Source organism: Littorina saxatilis, linkage group LG4 (genome assembly GCF_037325665.1).
Source record: "Littorina saxatilis isolate snail1 linkage group LG4, US_GU_Lsax_2.0, whole genome shotgun sequence".
NCBI classification, from domain to species: Eukaryota; Metazoa; Mollusca; class Gastropoda; order Littorinimorpha; family Littorinidae; genus Littorina; species Littorina saxatilis.
This window is the reverse complement of record NC_090248.1, coordinates 4,550,407-4,570,406: the sequence shown is the minus strand read 5'-3', so window position 1 is coordinate 4,570,406 and position 20,000 is coordinate 4,550,407. Positions and strand designations below refer to the sequence as shown.

At 43.7% G+C, this 20,000-nt stretch overlaps 1 protein-coding gene across 2 annotated transcripts in view; it reads left to right on the top strand.

Moving 5' to 3' along the window:
• The window catches only part of LOC138963815 (scavenger receptor class F member 1-like), a 66,916-nt gene that overhangs the window by 14,548 nt on the left and 32,368 nt on the right, over positions 1–20,000 (top strand). Inside the window, exons 3-9 of one of the 2 annotated variants that reach the window (XM_070335670.1) lie at positions 2,113–2,301; positions 13,510–13,602; positions 14,430–14,528; positions 15,594–15,737; positions 15,898–15,982; positions 16,404–16,465; positions 16,998–19,356. In XM_070335670.1, coding sequence (XP_070191771.1) covers positions 2,113–2,301; positions 13,510–13,602; positions 14,430–14,528; positions 15,594–15,737; positions 15,898–15,982; positions 16,404–16,465; positions 16,998–17,203 — 878 coding nt within the window. In that variant the 3' untranslated portion in view covers positions 17,204–19,356. Of the gene's footprint in view, positions 1–2,112; positions 2,302–13,509; positions 13,603–14,429; positions 14,529–15,593; positions 15,738–15,897; positions 15,983–16,403; positions 16,466–16,997; positions 19,357–20,000 lie in introns of those variants that run through there. The other variant, XM_070335669.1, reaches the window with a different exon arrangement.

Sequence of the window (20,000 nt, the reverse complement as noted above, 5' to 3'; positions counted from 1 at the left end):
AGTATGCAAACAGTGAGACCTACAACACAGACACCCCCAGTATCCAAACAGTGAGACCTGCAACACAGACACCCCCAGTATCCAAACAGTGAGACCTACAACACAGACACCCCCAGTATCCACACAGTGAGACCTACAACACAGACACCCCCAGTATCCACACAGTCAGACCTACAACACAGACACCCCCAGTATCCACACAGTGAGACCTACAACACAGACACCCTCAGTATCCAAACAGTGAGACCTACAACACAGCCACCCCCAGTATCCAAACAGTGAGACCTACAACACAGACACCCCCAGTATCCAAACAGTGAGACCTACAACACAGACACCCCCAGTATCCAAACAGTGAGACCTACAACACAGACACCCCCAGTATCCTAACAGTGAGACCTGCAACACAGACACCCCCAGTATCCAAACAGTGAGACCTACAACACAGACACCCCCAGTATCCAAACAGTGAGACCTACAACACAGACACCCCCAGTATCCAAACAGTGAGACCTACAACACAGACACCCCCAGAATCAAATTCACAAAAGCAAAATTCCTGCGTTAAAATCTACAAACAAATCCTCACATGTTGAGTGCACTAGGTTCGGTGGTCAGCTCGATGGTTGGCAGTCAATGTTGTTTTGCGGACTTGGCGTCTTTCACAGCAGTTGAAAGCGTGCAAGCAGTTTAGAACAATGCGATCACAGTGTTAGTGGCAGCTCATGGTCGATGACTAGCTGATTCCTTTTCAGTAACCGTTCTTTGATGCATGGCCTTTATTTTGATGCGACAATTCTTCATTGTTGTGGTGACTGAAGACCGATCATAACATTGGCGTTACTGCACTCTTCCAATTCCTTGAAGCCATTCCCTTTGTCTGATGATGTTAAAGTGAAACATTACAAAATTCTGGCCTGCTAGCCTGACAGCAACAGCAGAATTATTGTAGCCAACAGGCTGCCCTTGCCCAATTCAAGTCGCTCCGTTTTCGTGTTAGGGGCATGCTGTTTTATTGCAATATGGTATCAGTGTTCCCTTTCACAAAGACGCCCCCTTTTTAAATAAAATCTAACTCGTCCGCCTGTTTGGAATGAAACAGTAACACTGCCTGCCAAAAATGTTCCAATAGCAAGATTCACTGTCCTGTTATGAATTAATACAAATCAAGCTTTCAATCCAATTGTAAAACCCTTGCTTTTGGGCAATTTGTGTAGATTGTGTACATGTTTACGACAGGTCCGTAACGTGTTGAGTAATCTTTCGGAAACTCATGAACGCATTTCCTTCAAACTTACGGTGGTTGTTGCAAATTCATGTTGTTAAATACAGACAGAATCGTAGGTCATTTGAGATTTTAGAGAAGCTGTTATGCAACATGTCATAAAGAGTTTTAAAACTGTCGATAGGTCTTTGGAGACTAAACGCAAGTTGTATTCTTTAAGAACAAAAACAGGTGCGCCACATACTGTATTTGTCATGTACATTCTTATTCAGACATGCGGGATATGATGATTGCAACGCGAGAATAATATTGTTTAAGAACTAAGTGCTTTCAAATTGCGAGAGCTAATGTCTGACTATATTATCCCTACGGAAGCTCACAGCTGACACACTTGGCTGACCTTGGCTCTTTAAACAAGAATTTGTGTTCGCGTTTAAACAAGTGCGCTGGAAGCGTCCGGTCTTGAACATGTTTGTAATTAAAGCGGGATTTGTAGATTTCACTTCTCTTGATGTCTGCTGGGTTTTTTAATTGCATAGGGTGCATCATTATTCTTAAAACTCTTTCTGGCATGTCGTATTACGGCGTTACTAATGTTTCAAATGATCTAAAAGTCCGACAATATTGTTACCACATACGTCAGCGCAAATCACCCAACAGTGTAAGGTAATGCGTTGATGTATTTGAAATGTACCGAGTTTTCTGGTCTCATTAATCGCTAAAACGGCTTTTAAAACGCCTTTAATATCCTCTGAGAAGAATGACACCTACTCCGTTCAGCATGCCTACTTTTGTTGACGGATAGTATAAATAGACAAAGGAAATGGAACACGTTTTCTTTTAGCTGAATACGTCCTTTTCATTTGTATCAATTTGATGCTGAACAGTTTTCGACCGTCTGTACCCGTTCATAATCACGGTGGACAACAAAACTTGTGTGAACGTGACGTCACCAACGAGCAACATCATCAGGAGCAACTCAGTGACGTGTTCTTCAGTCATGTACGGGCAGGTGGTGCGCCTTACGCTGACAGAGACGAATAGAACTTTGAACCTGTGTGAATTTCAAATATTTGGTAGGTTGTACTTAAGGGTAGGAGCTACCCTAAAATACACCGTTTTTCTCTTCAAGTCATTTAACCACAACATTCACGAAACAGAACTGTTTGTGTTAAAGTTTGGTGTGCATTAATTTGCTTCAATGTTTTTTAGAATGATATTATGGTCACCCTACACATTGCATTTAGATTGACTGTATTACAAATTATTACTTGAAAAATAAGCAAAATGGCGTTGAATCGAAAATGTTAGTTCACGGATATGAAATTAATTGCATAACTTTTCATCAGAATGATTTGAACTGCATTGCCGACATGTTTTAGACATTCTGAAAGATGTTTTTTTTTGGGCCAAAATTGGTACCACTTTATCTTTTTTTATACAAGCAGTTGAGCTGAGCCATGGGCTTAAGCACGCCTGTTGATCTATGCCAAGTTGGTGCATAATGGCGGCGTCACTGTCTGTTAACAGTATTTTACATTGATATGAAGGCATACCTAGTGGTTACTTTATTATCTGCTCAGTTCATCGTCTATAGGTTTTACTGCACCACATAATTAAGAGCTAGACGTACTTGGAACATGCACAAACCAGACTGTCAACAGGACTCTTGCATTCGATGATGTATGATTAAGAGCACGCGTGTGACATCTTTGGCTACATTATGTATCCTTGAAATGTTGGCAGTGCCGGTCGGACGCGGGCCAGATTGGTTTTTTATATTTAGTCAAGTTTTGACTAAATATTTTAACATCGAGGGGGAATCGAAACGAGGGTATGGTGTATGTGCGTGTGTCTGTGTGTGTGTCTGTGTGTGTGTCTGTGTGTGTGTGTAGAGCGATTCAGACTAAACTACTGGACCGATATTTATGAAATTTGACATGAGAGTTCCTGGGTATGAAATCCCCGAACGTTTTTTTCATTTTTTTGATAAATGTCTTTGATGACGTCATATCCGGCTTTTCGTGAAAGTTGAGGCGGCACTGTCACGCCCTCATTTTTCAACCAAATTGGTTGAAATTTTGGTCAAGTAATTTTCGACGAAGCCCGGGGTTCGGTATTGCATTTCAGCTTGGTGGCTTAAAAATTAATTTATGACTTTGGTCATTAAAAATCGGAAAATTGTAAAAAAAAATAAAAATTTATAAAACGATCCAAATTTACGTTTATCTTATTCTCCATCATTTGCTGATTCCAAAAACATATAAATATGTTATATTCGGATTAAAAACAAGCTCTGAAAATTAAATATATAAAAATTATTATCAAAATTTTTTTTTCGAAATCAATTTAAAAACACGTTCATCTTATTCCTTGTCGGTTCCTGATTCCAAAAACATATAGATATGATATGTTTGGATTAAAAACACGCTCAGAAAGTTAAAACAAAGAGAGGTACAGAAAAGCGTGCTATCCTTCTTAGCGCAACTACTACCCCGCTCTTCTTGTCAATTTCACTGCCTTTGCCATGAGCGGTGGACTGACGATGCTACGAGTATACGGTCTTGCTGAAAAAGGGCAGCTACTTGACTAAATATTGTATTTTCGCCTTACGCGACTTGTTGTTCTTTGCTAATTGCTGTTCTGTTTCAGTTCATAGAGCCAGCACCAACAAGCAGGAGCACACCCATACACACAGTTCGTCATGTTGATCAAAGGAGACAAGAAAATGATTATGTAAATAGGAAACAAAGTAAAGTACACGTGTAGGTTCCCAGACAAGGACACCGCGATCAACAGAAGTCATAATTATTTTACACAGTGATGCATCACAGTCATGACACTTTTAGCAAGCCAGGACTTGCATAGAAACCACTGAGTGACGTTCGCACAAGTTCTAAACATCGTGGTATTACCATGCACATTCAGTCAATGGCACATGTATGGGCACTGTGGAATATCAAGGTCGACTGAAAGCATTTATATCGTATAATATGTATTTCATCTATGTTATATTAATTGTTTTCTTAAAATACAAAACAAATATAAACGTATAGTAGATTTTCAGAGACACATGAGGGAGGCCATGGCATATAACGTTTTATCCTACATACGTGAGAGAGACACCCGTGAGATAATAATCGTTCAAATCACACGTGTGTATATCATGTAAATGAGGTCATGTCAAGCAAGTCTGGCAGGGACCTGTTTTTCCACTGCTTATGATGCCAAAGTCACCGAGACAAACGTCATTATAGAAACATAAATTGCGCTCGCTAATTACCCTCGATGAATCTTTAGAACTAACACGTCACGCCACACTTTCAGAGTGACGTTTCTTTGCTTTGACGTCATAGATTGCACGAGGCTTTAGAAGAGATCGAGGTTCCAAAACAAGCGTCTTCAATTTAGCTGCCTCGAATGCAGGACATTTTCAGTAAAATACACGTAAGTATAGTATGTAGGATAAACAGAATACTATATGGCTTGCTGTGTCGTACCAGATTTACACTCGTTGCTTTTTCAAATAGTGAACAGCTCGCTTTCGCTCGCAGTTCAATATTTAAAAAAAACAACTCGTGTATCTGGTACGACACAGCAAGCCATGTAGTATTCTCTATATATCCCATGACCTCCCTTCTTTGTCTCTGTAAATGTACTCTAGGTATATTTATTGTATTTCCATTGTTCTCTTGTTACATCTATGATGTAACTATTGCACTCTTATAACACATAAAATAGAGGACAAATAAGGGTGCACGAAATACATCATAGCTGGCTCTACTTTCTGTCGTCCTTGACATTCCAAAATGAAAAGGTACCTTTAGACCGAATGGGCAAGGGGTAACCACGCTTTTGAGAACTTGCGCGAGAGTCGTTCAGTGTTATAGCCACAGATACAGCATGACTTCCCTTCTTTGTCTCTGTTAAATCTAGGGAGAAAATATCCAGCGATATTTCTCCGTAGGCCTAACGTTCGGCCATGACCTAGGCAAAATAACTTGCGCAGCCGCAGAAACAAGAAAATGGAAATCTTTTATGAAATGATTGGGAGCCACGTACATTTGACCTCTTGATTCCGACCATGAACCCGCTGTTGATAATCTGGAAGGTCGTACCAGAAATGCAGATCTATCTCTGGCCGATTCATAGATTCAACCTACAAACCTCCACACACGGCTGATTCCTTGACGAGGTGTGGGAGCTTGAGTACTTCTATGACCCCGAGAGCTATGCCAGCGGGAGTGTCAAAACTTCTGGTAGCGTCTCGCATGCTGGACAGGTCAACGGAGAGAGGTCAGACAAATATCAGCAAACTCTCCTCGAGTCATAAGGGGCATGAGAAGGATACTCATGTAAATAAAACCATGGGCAGACCGGACTCATCAGCCATGGCAGGCAACCGGTCTAGGAGAGGGACACTCTGAATTCAAACCATGGGCAGACCGGACTCATCAGCCATGGCAGGCAACCAGTCTAGGAGAAGGACACTCCGAATTCAAACCAACCCCCAACGAAGTCGGAGCGATGCTGACTGTGTTTCCGGACACAGTGTGGGAACCTAAACTAAGTTCTTGGGAGACGAGCTCGCACGCCACCACTATGGATTATGCCTCAGACTCAGACAGATATTTCGATATGGTGTCGTTCCCGTGGACCTTTGCCAGGCGGGAACGGTGCCGGACCCTCAGCCTCAAGGGGGTCCACCTCAGCGACTGGCGGCTCTGTTGACTCGGAAACCAGGGGAAGACAGAGTAGAGCGACTGGTCGAACTCAACATCCAGCGACAGCCATCAGGGTTGTGCAGTGGAATGCAGAAGGCGTCCAGAGAAAGAAACCAGAGCTACAGGCTTTTCTGAGAGACAACAACATCGATGTTATCTGCATCCAGGAGACCCACCTGAAAGAAGACCGCAGATTCTTCGTCAGAGGTTATGACACCTTCCGACGGGACCGGCCAACCGGACACAAGGGTGGAGTCCTCACCCTAGTCCGACACAACATCCCGGCAGCTATGACGGCACAGACGGCAGACGGCGACCTTGAGTACATCACCATCAAGACCTTCCTGCAGGGAGAAGAACTCTCCATCACCAACGTCTATAGCCCACCTACCACCAAGCTGGACCTCCACACCATCCAGCTCCCAAACGAGAAACATCTCATCGTTGGCGACTTCAACGGCCACTCCCCAGCATGGGGCTACGACAGTACTGACGCAAGAGGAGAAGACATACAGGACTGGATGACCGACAACCAGCTCATCCTTATCAACCAGCCAGATGACAAGCCATCCTACTACTCCAGAGCTTGGAAGAAAAGCTCAACCCCTGACCTTGCCATAGCCACAGAAGAGGTAGAAAAAAGGACCACCAGAACTGTCAACGACCAACTGGGAGGAAGTGACCACTTACCCATCACCCTCTCCATTGCTGACATGCAGACCATCCTGGAGTACCACAGAAAGAAAGCCAGCTGGAACTTCAAGAAAGCCAAATGGACCAAGTACCAGCTCCACGCAGAAAGCCTTCGCAACACCACCTTCACGGAGGACATCAACCACAACGTAAAAGAGCTGACACAGACCATCCTAGCGGCTGCCAGGAAGTCCATCCCCCGTGGCTTCAGGAAGGACTACAAACCTTACTGGAGTCAAAGGCTGGCCTGCCTGCACCAGCGACTTTCAGAAGCCAGAGAAAGCATGGAGCAGTCCCCATCCGCTGAAACAACGACCATGCACAACCAACTGAAGGAGGATTTCAACAAGACCAAGACACAAGAACTGCAACAAAGCTGGCAGGAAATCACCTCCACCATTGGCCTCGATTCAGACACAGGGAAACTCTGGCGTCTCACCAAAATTCTAAACGAAGACAGCATGGCCACGCGGGGACCTACAGTACTAGAAGACAGCGGAACCTTCCACACTGGAAAAAGAGCAGCAAATCTCCTTGCCGACGTCTTTGAGACCGAGAGCACCATCAAAGTCCCACCCCAAAGAAAGAAGGAAGTTGCAGAACAACTTGAAACCAGACTCCGACAGCAGAGAAACGCAGCCCCACCAATGACCTCAGATCTTACCATGGCAGAGCTCGTCGATGCGATCAAAAGACTCAAGTGCAAGAAAGCGCCCGGAAAGGATGGAGTCTGCAACGAGATGATCAAGCATCTCGGGCCTGCTGCCAGAACTAAGCTCCTTGAGCTCTTGAACCAGTCGTGGAGATCCGGCGTCTTCCCCTCAGCATGGAAAGAGGCCATCATCATACCCATCCTGAAGAAGGACAAGAACCGCAAGCAAAAGACAAGCTACAGACCAATCAGTCTACTCAGCTGCCTCGGCAAGACCCTCGAGCGCATGATCAACAAGAGGCTGATGTGGCACCTGGAAACCAACAACCTGATCACCAATGAACAGTCTGCCTTCAGGAAGAACAGGAGTACTGAAGACCAGCTGATCTACCTCACCCAATCAATAGAGAATGCCTTCCAGGAGAAGAAGAAAGTCATTGCTACCTTCATTGACCTCTCCAAGGCCTTCGACAAGGTGTGGAAGGAAGGCCTCCTCCTGAAGCTATTGACGGCAGGAATCGCTGGACGAATGTTCAACTGGATCAAGAGCTTCCTGTGCCACAGAACCGCGAGAGTCAAGCTTGACGGCAACCTGAGCTACGCTGTGAAGATCAGGGAAGGAGTCCCCCAGGGAGGAGTAATATCCCCCACCCTCTTCGTCGTCTTCATCAACGACATCACCAACAGCCTGTCCAGACACATCTCCAAAGCCCTACACGCCGATGACCTTGCGATGTGGAGCGCTGCCGAGTCCACCGCAACCGCCAAAGTCCGGATGCAGGAGGCCCTCAACATCACCTCTAAGTGGGCGACAGACTGGTGTGTCACCGTGAACAGCCTCAAGACCGTAACCACCTGCTTCTCCCTCTCCAATTCCAAAGAGACCCTCCAACTGACCATCAACAACCAGGCAATACCACAGGAAGACACCCCTACCTACCTAGGTATCAAGCTAGACAAGAAGCTCACCTGGAACCCACACATCAAAGAGGCGGAGAAGAGGGCTACGAGAAGACTCTCCATCATGAAGAAACTGGCTGGCACAAAGTGGGGAGCCAGCAGCAACATCCTCAGACAGGTGTATACGGGACACGTCCGCCCTGTGATGGAGTATGGAGCTGCAGCCTGGGCCACAGCTGCGAAGAGCAACACCAGCCGGCTCAACAAAGTGCAGAACGCAAGCATGCGCATCATCACAGGGGGACTGAAAACTACGCCCATACACGCCCTTGAAGCCACCACCAGACTCCCTTCCCTGGACCACCGACGAGAAGAGAAGGTCATCGTGCAGTACGAGAAGCTGCAACGACTCCCCTCTCACCCAGCACACCAGCACACCCAACAGATGACGAAGAACAGGCTGAAAAGAAGCAGTTTCAACCATCTGGCCAAGCAGCTAGAGAGAACCCAAACCAGCTTCCTACCACGCACCCCTGAAGAACAAGAGCCCCTCCAAGACGCTGAAGAGTGGAACAGCCAGCTCAGCAAGGTGCTCTTTGTTACTGACATACCAGGAGTGACCAGCAAGAGAGAGCAGCAGGACGCAGTCCTCAAGAACCTCACGCTGGAGATGATGCACCAGGACTACAACGCCTCAGTATGGACTCACATCTACACTGACGGGTCCTCAGATGGTGCCATCAAAAACGGAGGAAGCGGGATCCTTGTACGCTACCCAGACGGACACACCCTTTCAAGATCCCTGCCTGCCGGAGAGCTGTCATCCAACTACCGGGCAGAACTCACCGCTCTCAGAGAAGCAGTTAGCCTGGTCAGCGAACACCCACCCTCTCACGCCGTCTTCCTGACCGACTGCAGATCCGCCGTCCAAAGCCTGCAGTCGCCCAAAGAGCAGCTGGAACGAGACACCCAGCGTCTTCTTTGTACTCTCTCCCAGAGCACAAACGTCGCTGTCCAGTGGATCCCTGCTCACTGTGGCCTCTCAGGGAACGAGGAAGCGGACAGACTGGCCAAGACTGGCAGCCATCTGGAGCAGACAAGACCAACAGTCTCTTACAGTGAAGCCAAAACCCTGGTGAAAAGACACTACCAAACCACCTGGAATGCCCAACACAGCCTGCCATCTCATGATCAGATGCCCAACTTACAGCGCCATCAGCAGACCATCCTCTTCCGCCTACGGACTGGACACTGTCGACTGCGTGCCCACATGCACCGCCTTGGTCTGTCGCACACACCGAACTGCCCGTGCGAAACAGGCCCACAGACCCCGGAGCACATCCTGCAGACCTGCCCGCTCCACCAGGAAGCCAGAACAGATCACTGGCCACAAGGTGCCACACTGCGGGAGCAACTCTGGGGCACCAAAGACTCCCTGATCCTGACCACTAGCTTTATTCAAGCTACAAAACTTGAAGTCTGACCTGAGGCCAAAAATCCTGGAACGCCGAAGAAGAAGAAGAAGAAGAACCTACAAACTGCGACCTCATCTGTGATCAGGTGGCCAAGCAATGCGTGAAATCTTTTATTCTAAAGCCTTATGGCTCGTTTCGACAAGCATTAAACGGATGAAATTAACCACATGCAGTTTATTCTTCAGAAAAATGCACACAAAAAATGACCAAAAAATGGGTTGGGTTCGGTGATTTGTACATAAACGTCTTCCTCACGATAGATTCGCTGATTTGTCTTATGAAGCCGTCATCAACACGAACACAATGATTGCAGAAACAAACTCTGTACCTACACGACCGATACACAAGACTGATTATTTCACAGCTGCAATGTGAATAGAGAACAACAAAGACGTTTTGGGTAAGTTTACTCAGGTCTTCACTGACAAGCTGGGAACAGACGGAAAATTCCGAACAAAAGTAAATGACGTCAAAGTCTCTTTCGCTTTGCGTGCGACTTTGTCATGACGTCTTTTTGTGACGACAGTATACGCGACAATTTGTTCGCTTCCGGTGTCATTTTAGACTGAAAAGCAACTCAAAAGAAAGAGCTAAGCCTGTGTCTTGAAACAGCTGAAACACTCTTTTGGATTGCCGTTTCAATGTCAACCAAAACGTTAAAGAAAAAAACCAAGCTTCAGTTGCGAACCGACAGCGGATTGAGCATTTATTCCTGTTGATGAAGGTACGATTGAAGCTTTATTCTCTCCGTCAACCAACAAGCAGACGAAAATCAAAGTGTGCGTTTTTCCTGTCTTGTGAAGGCGATTATGTCGTTATAAGTTATCTGTACGTTGTGAAGACATTTCAAAACAAAATTTAGCTTTGATGCGTCACGGGATATAAGCTTATACGTTTTCATCTATGTTTTTGTTCGTCTCGGCAGGGTGAATGAATTCATGGTGTCATTTCCGGAACTGGACAAAACTGGCCTTGCCAAGACTGAAACAAAATATAGTTCTACAACTTCTAGGCTTGGGTTGATTGCCCATGGTGAATTTCCAATGATTTGTTGCCACATCCGATGAAAAATTCTCTTTACTTTGGTCATGCCATATATACGTTACAGCTCCGTCCATCCATGGTATCGCGTGATATTTTGTCTCGACGGGGGTGAAAGAATATAATGATGTCACTCTCGGCAGAGCCTCGAGTGACGTCATCATATTCATTGACCCAGTCTCGACAAAATATCAGGCGATACCATGGATGGACGGAGCTGTAACTTATACTTATTCCCCCCTCTGCTTCTTTACCTCTGTAAACTTGTAGAGCTAGTTATTTTTCGATAATGACCCAGCAACCAAACAAATAACGAGCCAGCAACAGCCTGAATCCTCGATAGCGCAATGGGTTGAGAAGCTGTTCTGTTTTGGTACTACTTTTGCGACTGAAAAGTTCCGAACGCTCTATACGTACGAAATATACATCTCTGGAGCAAACAATACAAACATACCGCATTTAAATTAACAACTACAGGCCTGAACACATGAATCTCCATATAAAATCCATGAGTTAGGTTGTTTTCTGAATCTAGATCTGCCGTGCACACACCGTTCATCACAAGCAAATTCCCAAGGCAAGTAACTCATACTCTTGCCGACAAGAGTAGTTCCCCTTCTTTTAACGCAGTTTCTTCGACAACACTGACTGCAATCCGACGGTCAGTTTTCAACAATATTTCATTTTATAAAAAGATCACACGCAACAAAATGCACACATCTCATCAATTTAAACAACATAAAGCGGTTTCATACACTATTTTCCCCAGAAAACTGAACTTCATACAGTAATTAACGTTCGAACACGGGTGCAAAAGTTCGTCTGCTAGTCCCATTTGACGAAAGAACATTATCCTAACACGATACTAAAACATAAACAGAACACACAATATCTGCCTTTACCGCCACAGCAGAATAACAGCATATCTGTGTACTTGATTTTAGTCTAAAACAGGGAAACTGACAAGAAGTGTTAACAGAATGGAATGATTTGCACGGAACTATACAACCGCGCATTAATCGATCGCCTGCGCAGGTTGACTGGTTGAGTGATTCGGATTCGATCAAACTTTCGCACAAAAACTCCTGTTTTCTTTGAATAACTGAAGAAAGGAGGAATAAAGAGGTTACACACCTCGTCTCAGTGATTATTAAAAATAATGGTCTCAGTTCGCGGTCATGAAAAAGCTCGCTGAAGCTCGCATTTTTCATGATCCGCCAACTTCGACCATTATTTTTAATAATCACTGAGACTCGGCATGTAACCTCTACTTATAGCTGAGTTTTAGTCTCGTTTTGCCGAGTCTATCATCGTAGCGTCATAGATTTCATGACGTCTGTCGTCCATCGCGTCATATTAAGGGGACGTAATCTGTTATGTTTCCTTCTATTCGCTGTTCTATTTCTCTCTTGTGATCAACATGACAAGCCGTATGTGTTTGAGTGTGTGTGCTCGTGCTCTCAACTAAGACAAAAGTCAAACTAGCAATCGTTAAAAACCCAGTCCGTCCGACCAGCACTGCTATGTTCAGACTATACTCATGTGAAGTTACAGCGTGCCCGGTGTAACACGAGAAAATTACTCCCACGAGATTGTTTACTCCGGAGTAAACATTTCGTACGAAAAAGTTACTCCCTTTACGAAAAAAGCACTCCCCCATTACACGAGAAAATTACTCCCCAAGACAGGCGAGTTCCGAGTAAACATTGTGTACAAAAATGTTACTCCCCTGACGAATAAATAACGAATAAATTACTTCACCCCAACGCAAGCAATTTAACTTCCCATGCCAGGTGTACGAAATATTTACTCCCTTGTCCCCTGTTAGTCTTGGTGGTGGAAGGGGTGGAAGGAGGGTAGCGCGACATTCGTGTGCGCGAGATCACTTATTGGCATTATCCCTTCGCCCGAATCCCATTTTTGCGTACGAGAATTTTACTGGAAGTAAAAAAAATGGGGAGTAAAAATTTTGTGGAGGGAGTAATTTTTTCGTGCCTTGGGGAGTTCTTTTCTCGTACGAAAAGTGTACTCGGAGTAAGAATTTCGTACGAAATATTTACCCCGGAGTAAATGTTTCGTGGAGTAAAAATTTCGTGTTACACCGGTACACACGCCCTTATCGGTACATCATCGACTACGAGTGTTCTCTGGACAAGCTATTTAATGCATTTTGCGAGTATTTCTAGCTCTTCTGTGGTGCAGTAGGCCCTATAGACGATGACGGTGTCCACGATCTCAGGAGATGCGTGTGTAACCACTAGGTATTCAGTCAAATCCGTGTAAGAGGCTTTCAACTGACGGGGACAACCAAGCCACCATTATGCACCGACTTGACATAGATCAACAGACGTGCCTTTAGAATAAGGTATGTGCAGAGGTGCCTCATCTGAACAGACAACTACAGCTTAATGTTTCCGTCACACTTTCTCTTTTAGATCTTCATGGGATATACAGGTTACAACACTCGTGATTTTTTTATACGGCTTGTATTTCAGTCAAGACCCAGCGGGAATATCAAAGGGACTCGATACTATTCATCCGCTGGGTCTTGACTGAAATACAAGCCATATAAAAAAAACACTCGTGTTGTAACCTCTATGTATGCAATTATACAAGTATATTGTTCTTGTTACTTGCCAAAACATGCAAAACTGCAACCCAACTCAGCCACTGTTGTGGCTCTGTTCTGCTGTCCTGATGAATATGCATACAGCTTTAATTCGGCTGCTGAGCTATGCGTTTTGATTCTATTTGTAAGCTGTTGAAATAAAGATGTCCAATCCGTGCACATCTTTTCAGTTTGCAAAGAGGGATTTTATGGACTGGATTGTTCGTCTCCGTGTGACAAGAACTGCGATGAAGGGTGCAACATGACAAGTGGTTTCTGCACACGTAAGTAAAAGCCTCGTCTCAGAGTTAGCAATGGCTAACTGGTGTTTGCTTGTTGTTGTTGTTGTTGTTGTTGTTGTTGTTGTTGTTGTTATTGTTGTTGATGTTGTTGTTGTTGTTCCAGTATGTATTCGCTGTTAGCGTTTGCATTTGCTACCAAAGCGACATAACTCTGTTAACCTTATGTGCTGTAGAGTTTTACACTGGTTTACTGTCATCATATTGACAGGATGATAGCAGGTCTGGTTCAGAACCGCAACAGATTTGACCCACATGTTCTGCGAGGAATTGTATTTCCCCAGTAAATGCTTGCACAAACTAACCTCGGCGTCTTAACACCCTTGTGTGCACACGAGCAAGAACGAAACCCCTAAGCACAAAGTGCCTGGAAAACAAAAATACACACAAGCATGAACAAGCCTATAGTGGGTATAATGAGGCACAATGGCAACTCATATTTTAGAGGATGAAAGCAGCCAATAATTTAATGAGCTAAGCCTCATGGGACCAGGTGTATATATCGTTAAAGGTACAATGTCTACCTAGCTAGGACTAGATGTGTTTATTCGATACAATAAGGTACCCTATGCTGTATTGTGTATTGTAATGCCCACCAGTAGTTATCAACTTCAGCTTTGTCCCCTCGTTTCTGTTTGCATTTATAACGTTGACATGTTTTAGGGTTTGATATCTGCCTATCTGGCCGTGTACTCTGCAAAACCTTCACATGGTGCCACAGTCCCGAATAGCAGTAACAAAATAATAATGCTTTGTATTCCGAAGATTCTCGAAAGGTGTAAGGCTCTCACAATGTTCTTTTGTCTTCTCAGGCTGCAAGAAAGGATTTTGGGGTCCTGAGTTGTGCCATCATAACTGTTCTGCCCACTGTGCTGGTCCTACCTGTCAGCGTGATGACGGCAACTGTGAAGGTGAGTCATCGCACGCAAACTTTACTTGCCTGGATATGGAGACGTTTGTGGATTTAGAACAGCTGCGTCGCCCAAGACAAATAACGGTTTTGGGTGTGACTAAAAAAAGAACAGGGCCGGAGTGCTATGTAAACTATGAGCAGTTCTTCCAAACCCATTTAAAACATATGACACTACCAGCATGTTTCCGCATATTGAGCCAGAATGTTTTGTTTTGGCAAATCTACGTTGCAGTTCCGGAGCAAATGATCAAACTTGCTTTGCGAATTTGCGTTCAAACGTGTTTTTCCCATAATATAACAATGCACAGCTCAAAAATATGGCCAGGAACTGATCTATGGTACTTCGAAGAAATAAGAATAACAACATTCTTGTCTAATTCGACTTGCAATTGACCGTGTGCGCTGTAAAATCTCCCTACCTTCAAAGCAGACAAAAAGCAGACATCTTCATTTTCTTCCAAGGGAGAAATCGTTGATCATAAAATCTTGCAGGACCCAAACATCCTTCTGCACGCTTTCTTTTCTTTTCATATTCAGTTGCTTCGCAAAAATGAAATGTCATTGGTTTTCTCAACTTGTCAAGTCAGTCAAAACGACCCCAGAACACAGAACTGGGAAATGACACTGATTGAAATACATCATCAAATCCAAAACTTGTTGCAGACTGTTTCACAGCTGCAACGCCAACAGAGAAAAAAAGAAGTGTTCGATACTCACGCCGTGACCATGCAGGCTTACCAGATTCATCGCCATTTACACGACGGAGTTGACGGAACACAAACAAATGACGTCAAAGTCTCTTTCGTTTTGTGTGTATTTTCATCATGACGTATTTTGATGACAGCGTGCTCGTCACATGTCTGTCGTTCAAACTCTGTTCAGAAATATACGAGGTTAGACTCATAGACCTAATCGCGCTAATGCGGAGCAGGCCAAGTTGTCGGACAGTATTGAATACGCTCCCCAGTCTCGACAAGATACCACGCGATACCATGCATGGGCGGAGGTGCAACTTATATTGTCCTGCTGGAATGTTTATAACCTACAGAGATTGCTCTTTCAGAATGCCAACCTGGGTTTTACGGAGAAGGTTGCAGCAGAGCGTGTGGATATTGTCAGGTCAACACCACGTGTCATCATCAGGATGGTCACTGTCTGGCGGGGTGCGTGTCAGGGTTTGCAGAACCACTCTGCTTGCAAGTGCAAGGTAAGCTGGCTTAGAAATACACTGTAAAGAATATCGTGATCTGTTCGTGTATCTTACAAAACAACATTATATAACTGTGTGCAAAAAAGTGAAAATAAAACAACAATAACAATGTGTTTACAAGCAACTTGTATTATAGTATATGCGTCATTTGGAACAGTGAAACAGGAGAACTGGGTTGTGCCTGTGGTGGGTTCCCTCGCTGCTGCTTTGCTGATATGCATAGGGCTCGTTGCGATTGTGTGGTGAGAAAACACACACACACACACACACACACACACACACACACACACACACACACACACAAACAGACACACACACACACACACACACACACACACCTACCAGAAAGATATAGAGGCACATGAATTGACTCTCTCTCTCTCTCTCTCTTTTCTTTCTCTCTCTCTCTCTCTCTCTCTCTCTCTCTCTCTCTCTCTCTCTCTCTCTCTCTCTCTCTCTCTCTCTCTCTCTACTACGAGGCAGTTTGTTTTCTCGGATGTAGATACGTTTTGCTTAAAAGAGTTAATAACTGCTCATGGCAGATCAATGTTTGCACTGGAAAAAATCAATTTGTTTATAACGATGTCAGATTGATGATCAATTCAAAGCTACGTTTTGTTGCTTTTTAAATTATCTCGCAACATTATATTATTCTGGTTTCAGTTGGTGTCGTCGATCAAGGGAAGAAACTGAAGAGAATGACCAACGCGTGGCCCCTCCAGTGGGTGAGTTATTGTTGTTACTGTCTTTTGGAGACCAGCTTTTTTCGCAATTCTTGTTCCAATTAAATAAAGTGTCATTTTGCCTTTTGTTGACATGTCCTTAAACAAAGTAAATGCTTGATTGCTTCTGTATACCCCCTAGTGTCTCTATACCTGAAATCTGATATCAAAACCCTGGTTGCGGATGTGTATCTAGGAATACTCATTTCAATTACACAGTTTGTTTCTGTATGCAAATGCATGTTTGTTACATTGAAAGCCTTTTCTGAACTTATTTAGAAAATGTCTGTTCGAGAAAGAGTTTATAAAACGCATAGGCTAAATGGAGTTACACATTCAACGTGTTTTACTAACCAGCATGCAAAGAGGGTAACACTTTTTTGGAAGGCTCGAACTAATGAGTCGTAATCATCGAACATTGTAAGCAGAAAGTGTATACTAAGAATGGTACCATATGAATAAGTTACTTGTTGACCAGTTACTGTAAAGGTTTAGAACGTGTACAGTGACCACGTAAGCTATCCCATATTTTCAGAACCTGAAAGCACTCAGGACCGAGACCGCCCTTCTTCAGCTTCCCCCATCTCAGACGCGGATACAACAGTCTACGGGATAATCGACAAGGATGACGCAGAAGAGATGCACGTGCAAGAGGACAACTACGCTGACAGAGCTCTCTACATGCAGCTGTCGCCTCGTGCTTCTGATGAAGCCTTATTGGTCAACATTGAACTTTCTTAAAACGAGCAATCCACAAATAGTGACTTCCACTGAAAATGGACAGCTGGATTGATAAGTAAGGCCTATGTACAAAGTATAAGAAGTTTCAAATCTTGCAACCATGTTCTTAAGTGTTTGATGGTCAGAGCACTTTTGTGAACAGAAACAAACAAATTAATATTGCATGATTTTAGAGTCTGATATTTTCAAGTCATTAGAGGTAGTTATAAAGGTTGTGTGTTTTGGATGATAGTGAATTGTTGCCTTTATCTCATAGAGAATGTTGGTCCTTCATTATGAAAATCTGTCCCCACAAGATTTTGAGTTATTTTTGAATGATGCAAAAAGCCATAGTTTAAAATGTGCCGACAATATACGATGTGTGGTTGCTTGTTGGCAGACAAGCTTTTTTGTTCATCTGAGTGGACTATGTCTTCTATTGTTTCATCGTTATCGACCAAGGCCCAAGGCCGATCGCTTGTATGTCAGATTGAGTGATATTATGTTTTGCAATAATAGGGATTGCTGTGCATTTTAGAGCAATATTTTCTTACCCGGCAATAAGTCATTAAAGCTGGCATACATGTGTGGGATTGATTTGATTAATGGTTTACCCAGTTTGATGATCACGTTGTTAGGCATTTGTATCAAATGTAGAACAGTTGACAGAAATTGAAGTGAGTTGATTTAGGCTGAATGAAGAAAGGTTTGGATACATATTCTACTGGTTTACTTTCACCGGATCACGCTTTGGACTACACAGTCCGAATGATGTGGGTTGTGTACGACTCATGCTTTCTAAAGAAGGATCCAACGTACAAAGTATGGGTCGTACACGACCCACGCCATCAGAATAGGGATACACACTTTATACCGCCTCTTTGCAGAGTATGGGTCGTAAACGACTCACGCCATCCGAATAGGGAAACGCCTTATTTAATTCCATATGGGTCGTGAACGACTCACGTCATCCGAATAGGGAAACGCCTTATTTAATTCCATATGGGTCGTGAACGACTCACGCCATCCGAATAGGGAAACGTCTTATTTAATTCCATATGGGTCGTGAACGACTCACGCCATCCGAATAGGGAAACGCCTTATTTAATTCCATATGGATCGTGAACGACTCACGCCATCCGAATAGGGAAACGCCTTATTTAATTCCATATGGGTCATAAACGACTCACGCCATCCGAATAGGGAAACGCCTTATTTAATTCCATATGGGTCGTGAACGACTCACGCCATCCGAATAGGGAAACGCCTTATTTAATTCCATATGGGTCGTGAACGACTCACGCCATCCGAATAGGGAAACGCCTTATTTAATTCCATATGGGTCGTAAACGACTCACGCCATCCGAATAGGGAAACGCCTTATTTAATTCCATATGGGTCGTGAACGACTCACGCCATCCGAATAGGGAAACGCCTTATCTAATTCCATATGGGTCGTGAACGACTCACGCCATCCGAATAGAGAAACGCCTTATTTAATTCCATATGGGTCGTGAACGACTCACGCCATCCGAATAGAGAAACGCCTTATTTAATTCCATATGGGTCGTGAACGACTCATGCCATCCGAATAGAGAAACGCCTTATTTAATTCCATATGGGTCGTGAACGACTCACACCATCCGAATAGGGAAACGCCTTATTTAATTCCATATGGGTCGTCCATGACCCACAACATTCGGAGTGTGTAGTTCAAATGACGTCATTGTTTAATTGTTTGTTTACACAGATGATCCTTTAAAACATGTTCACTAGGAAGGTTCTATGGTGTTTGAAGTTTCAATCAAAAACTCCCAATAGTGTTAGAGATACAGATACTTGTGTGAAGCTCTGGGTCATCCACGACCCAGGGAGCACGTGTACGGTGAAGGTTTAAGGGAACGAAAGAAAGGTATTATATCTTTTTTTCAATGATGTCAAAGTGTTCTTGATAGTGATGCTTTTTGTTTTCAAAATGTAGAATGTTTCAAGGGAGTTTTGGATTGTCTTTGCCCCGACATTGTTGGTAAAGTCCCAAGGAGTTGAAGTTGTTTTCATTGAAAAAAAAGGTTCAAATTGGTCCATTTCTTGGGTTGTTTGAATAAGGAGCAAATACTTAAAGTAGGATTATCGATCTCGTTTTATGTATTTATCTATTAAATTCATAATTGTTTGTTTCCTTTTGTTTTAGAAGTGCATGTTTGTTCAAGCATGCAATGTTGATTTGTATAGTAATTGAAAGTGCAACTGTGTGTTTTCACTGTGCCATACTGCATGATGGGTGCCAGGATGTATACATTACCCTTTGAACCTCCAAACCCTTCAAGACAAGTTCCAGTCAAATACAGAACAGGAGAAACTCTATGTTTGGTTACAGATAGTAGTGACTGTAATAAAACATAGGGCATCAGGAAATTGTTAAAAATAATAAGAAATGCACACAACTAATATACACGCCTATATAATGCATCCTTAATTTTGGATCATTTTTCAAAGATGGGAAATTGGGAGTTTCACAGAAGCAGTGACCTTAACATTTGATGAAGATTTATTTATCTGAGAAAAGCCGAGTTCTATGTTCAACTGCTGCATGGCCGTGGTGAGTCCTTGGTCCCCGTGAAGTGAGTCTAACACCTTAACATGTTGTCCAGCCACTTTAGAAAATGGGACCTTGTCTTCTAAAACTACACAGACCTCATGTTTTCCCCCAGGGTGGCAACAACTATCAAAACCGTCAGGGAAACAAACTTACGAGACAATCTACACAAGCATTAGCAATCATGGATTCAACAAGGGAATCCTGTAGAGCAAACAAGGA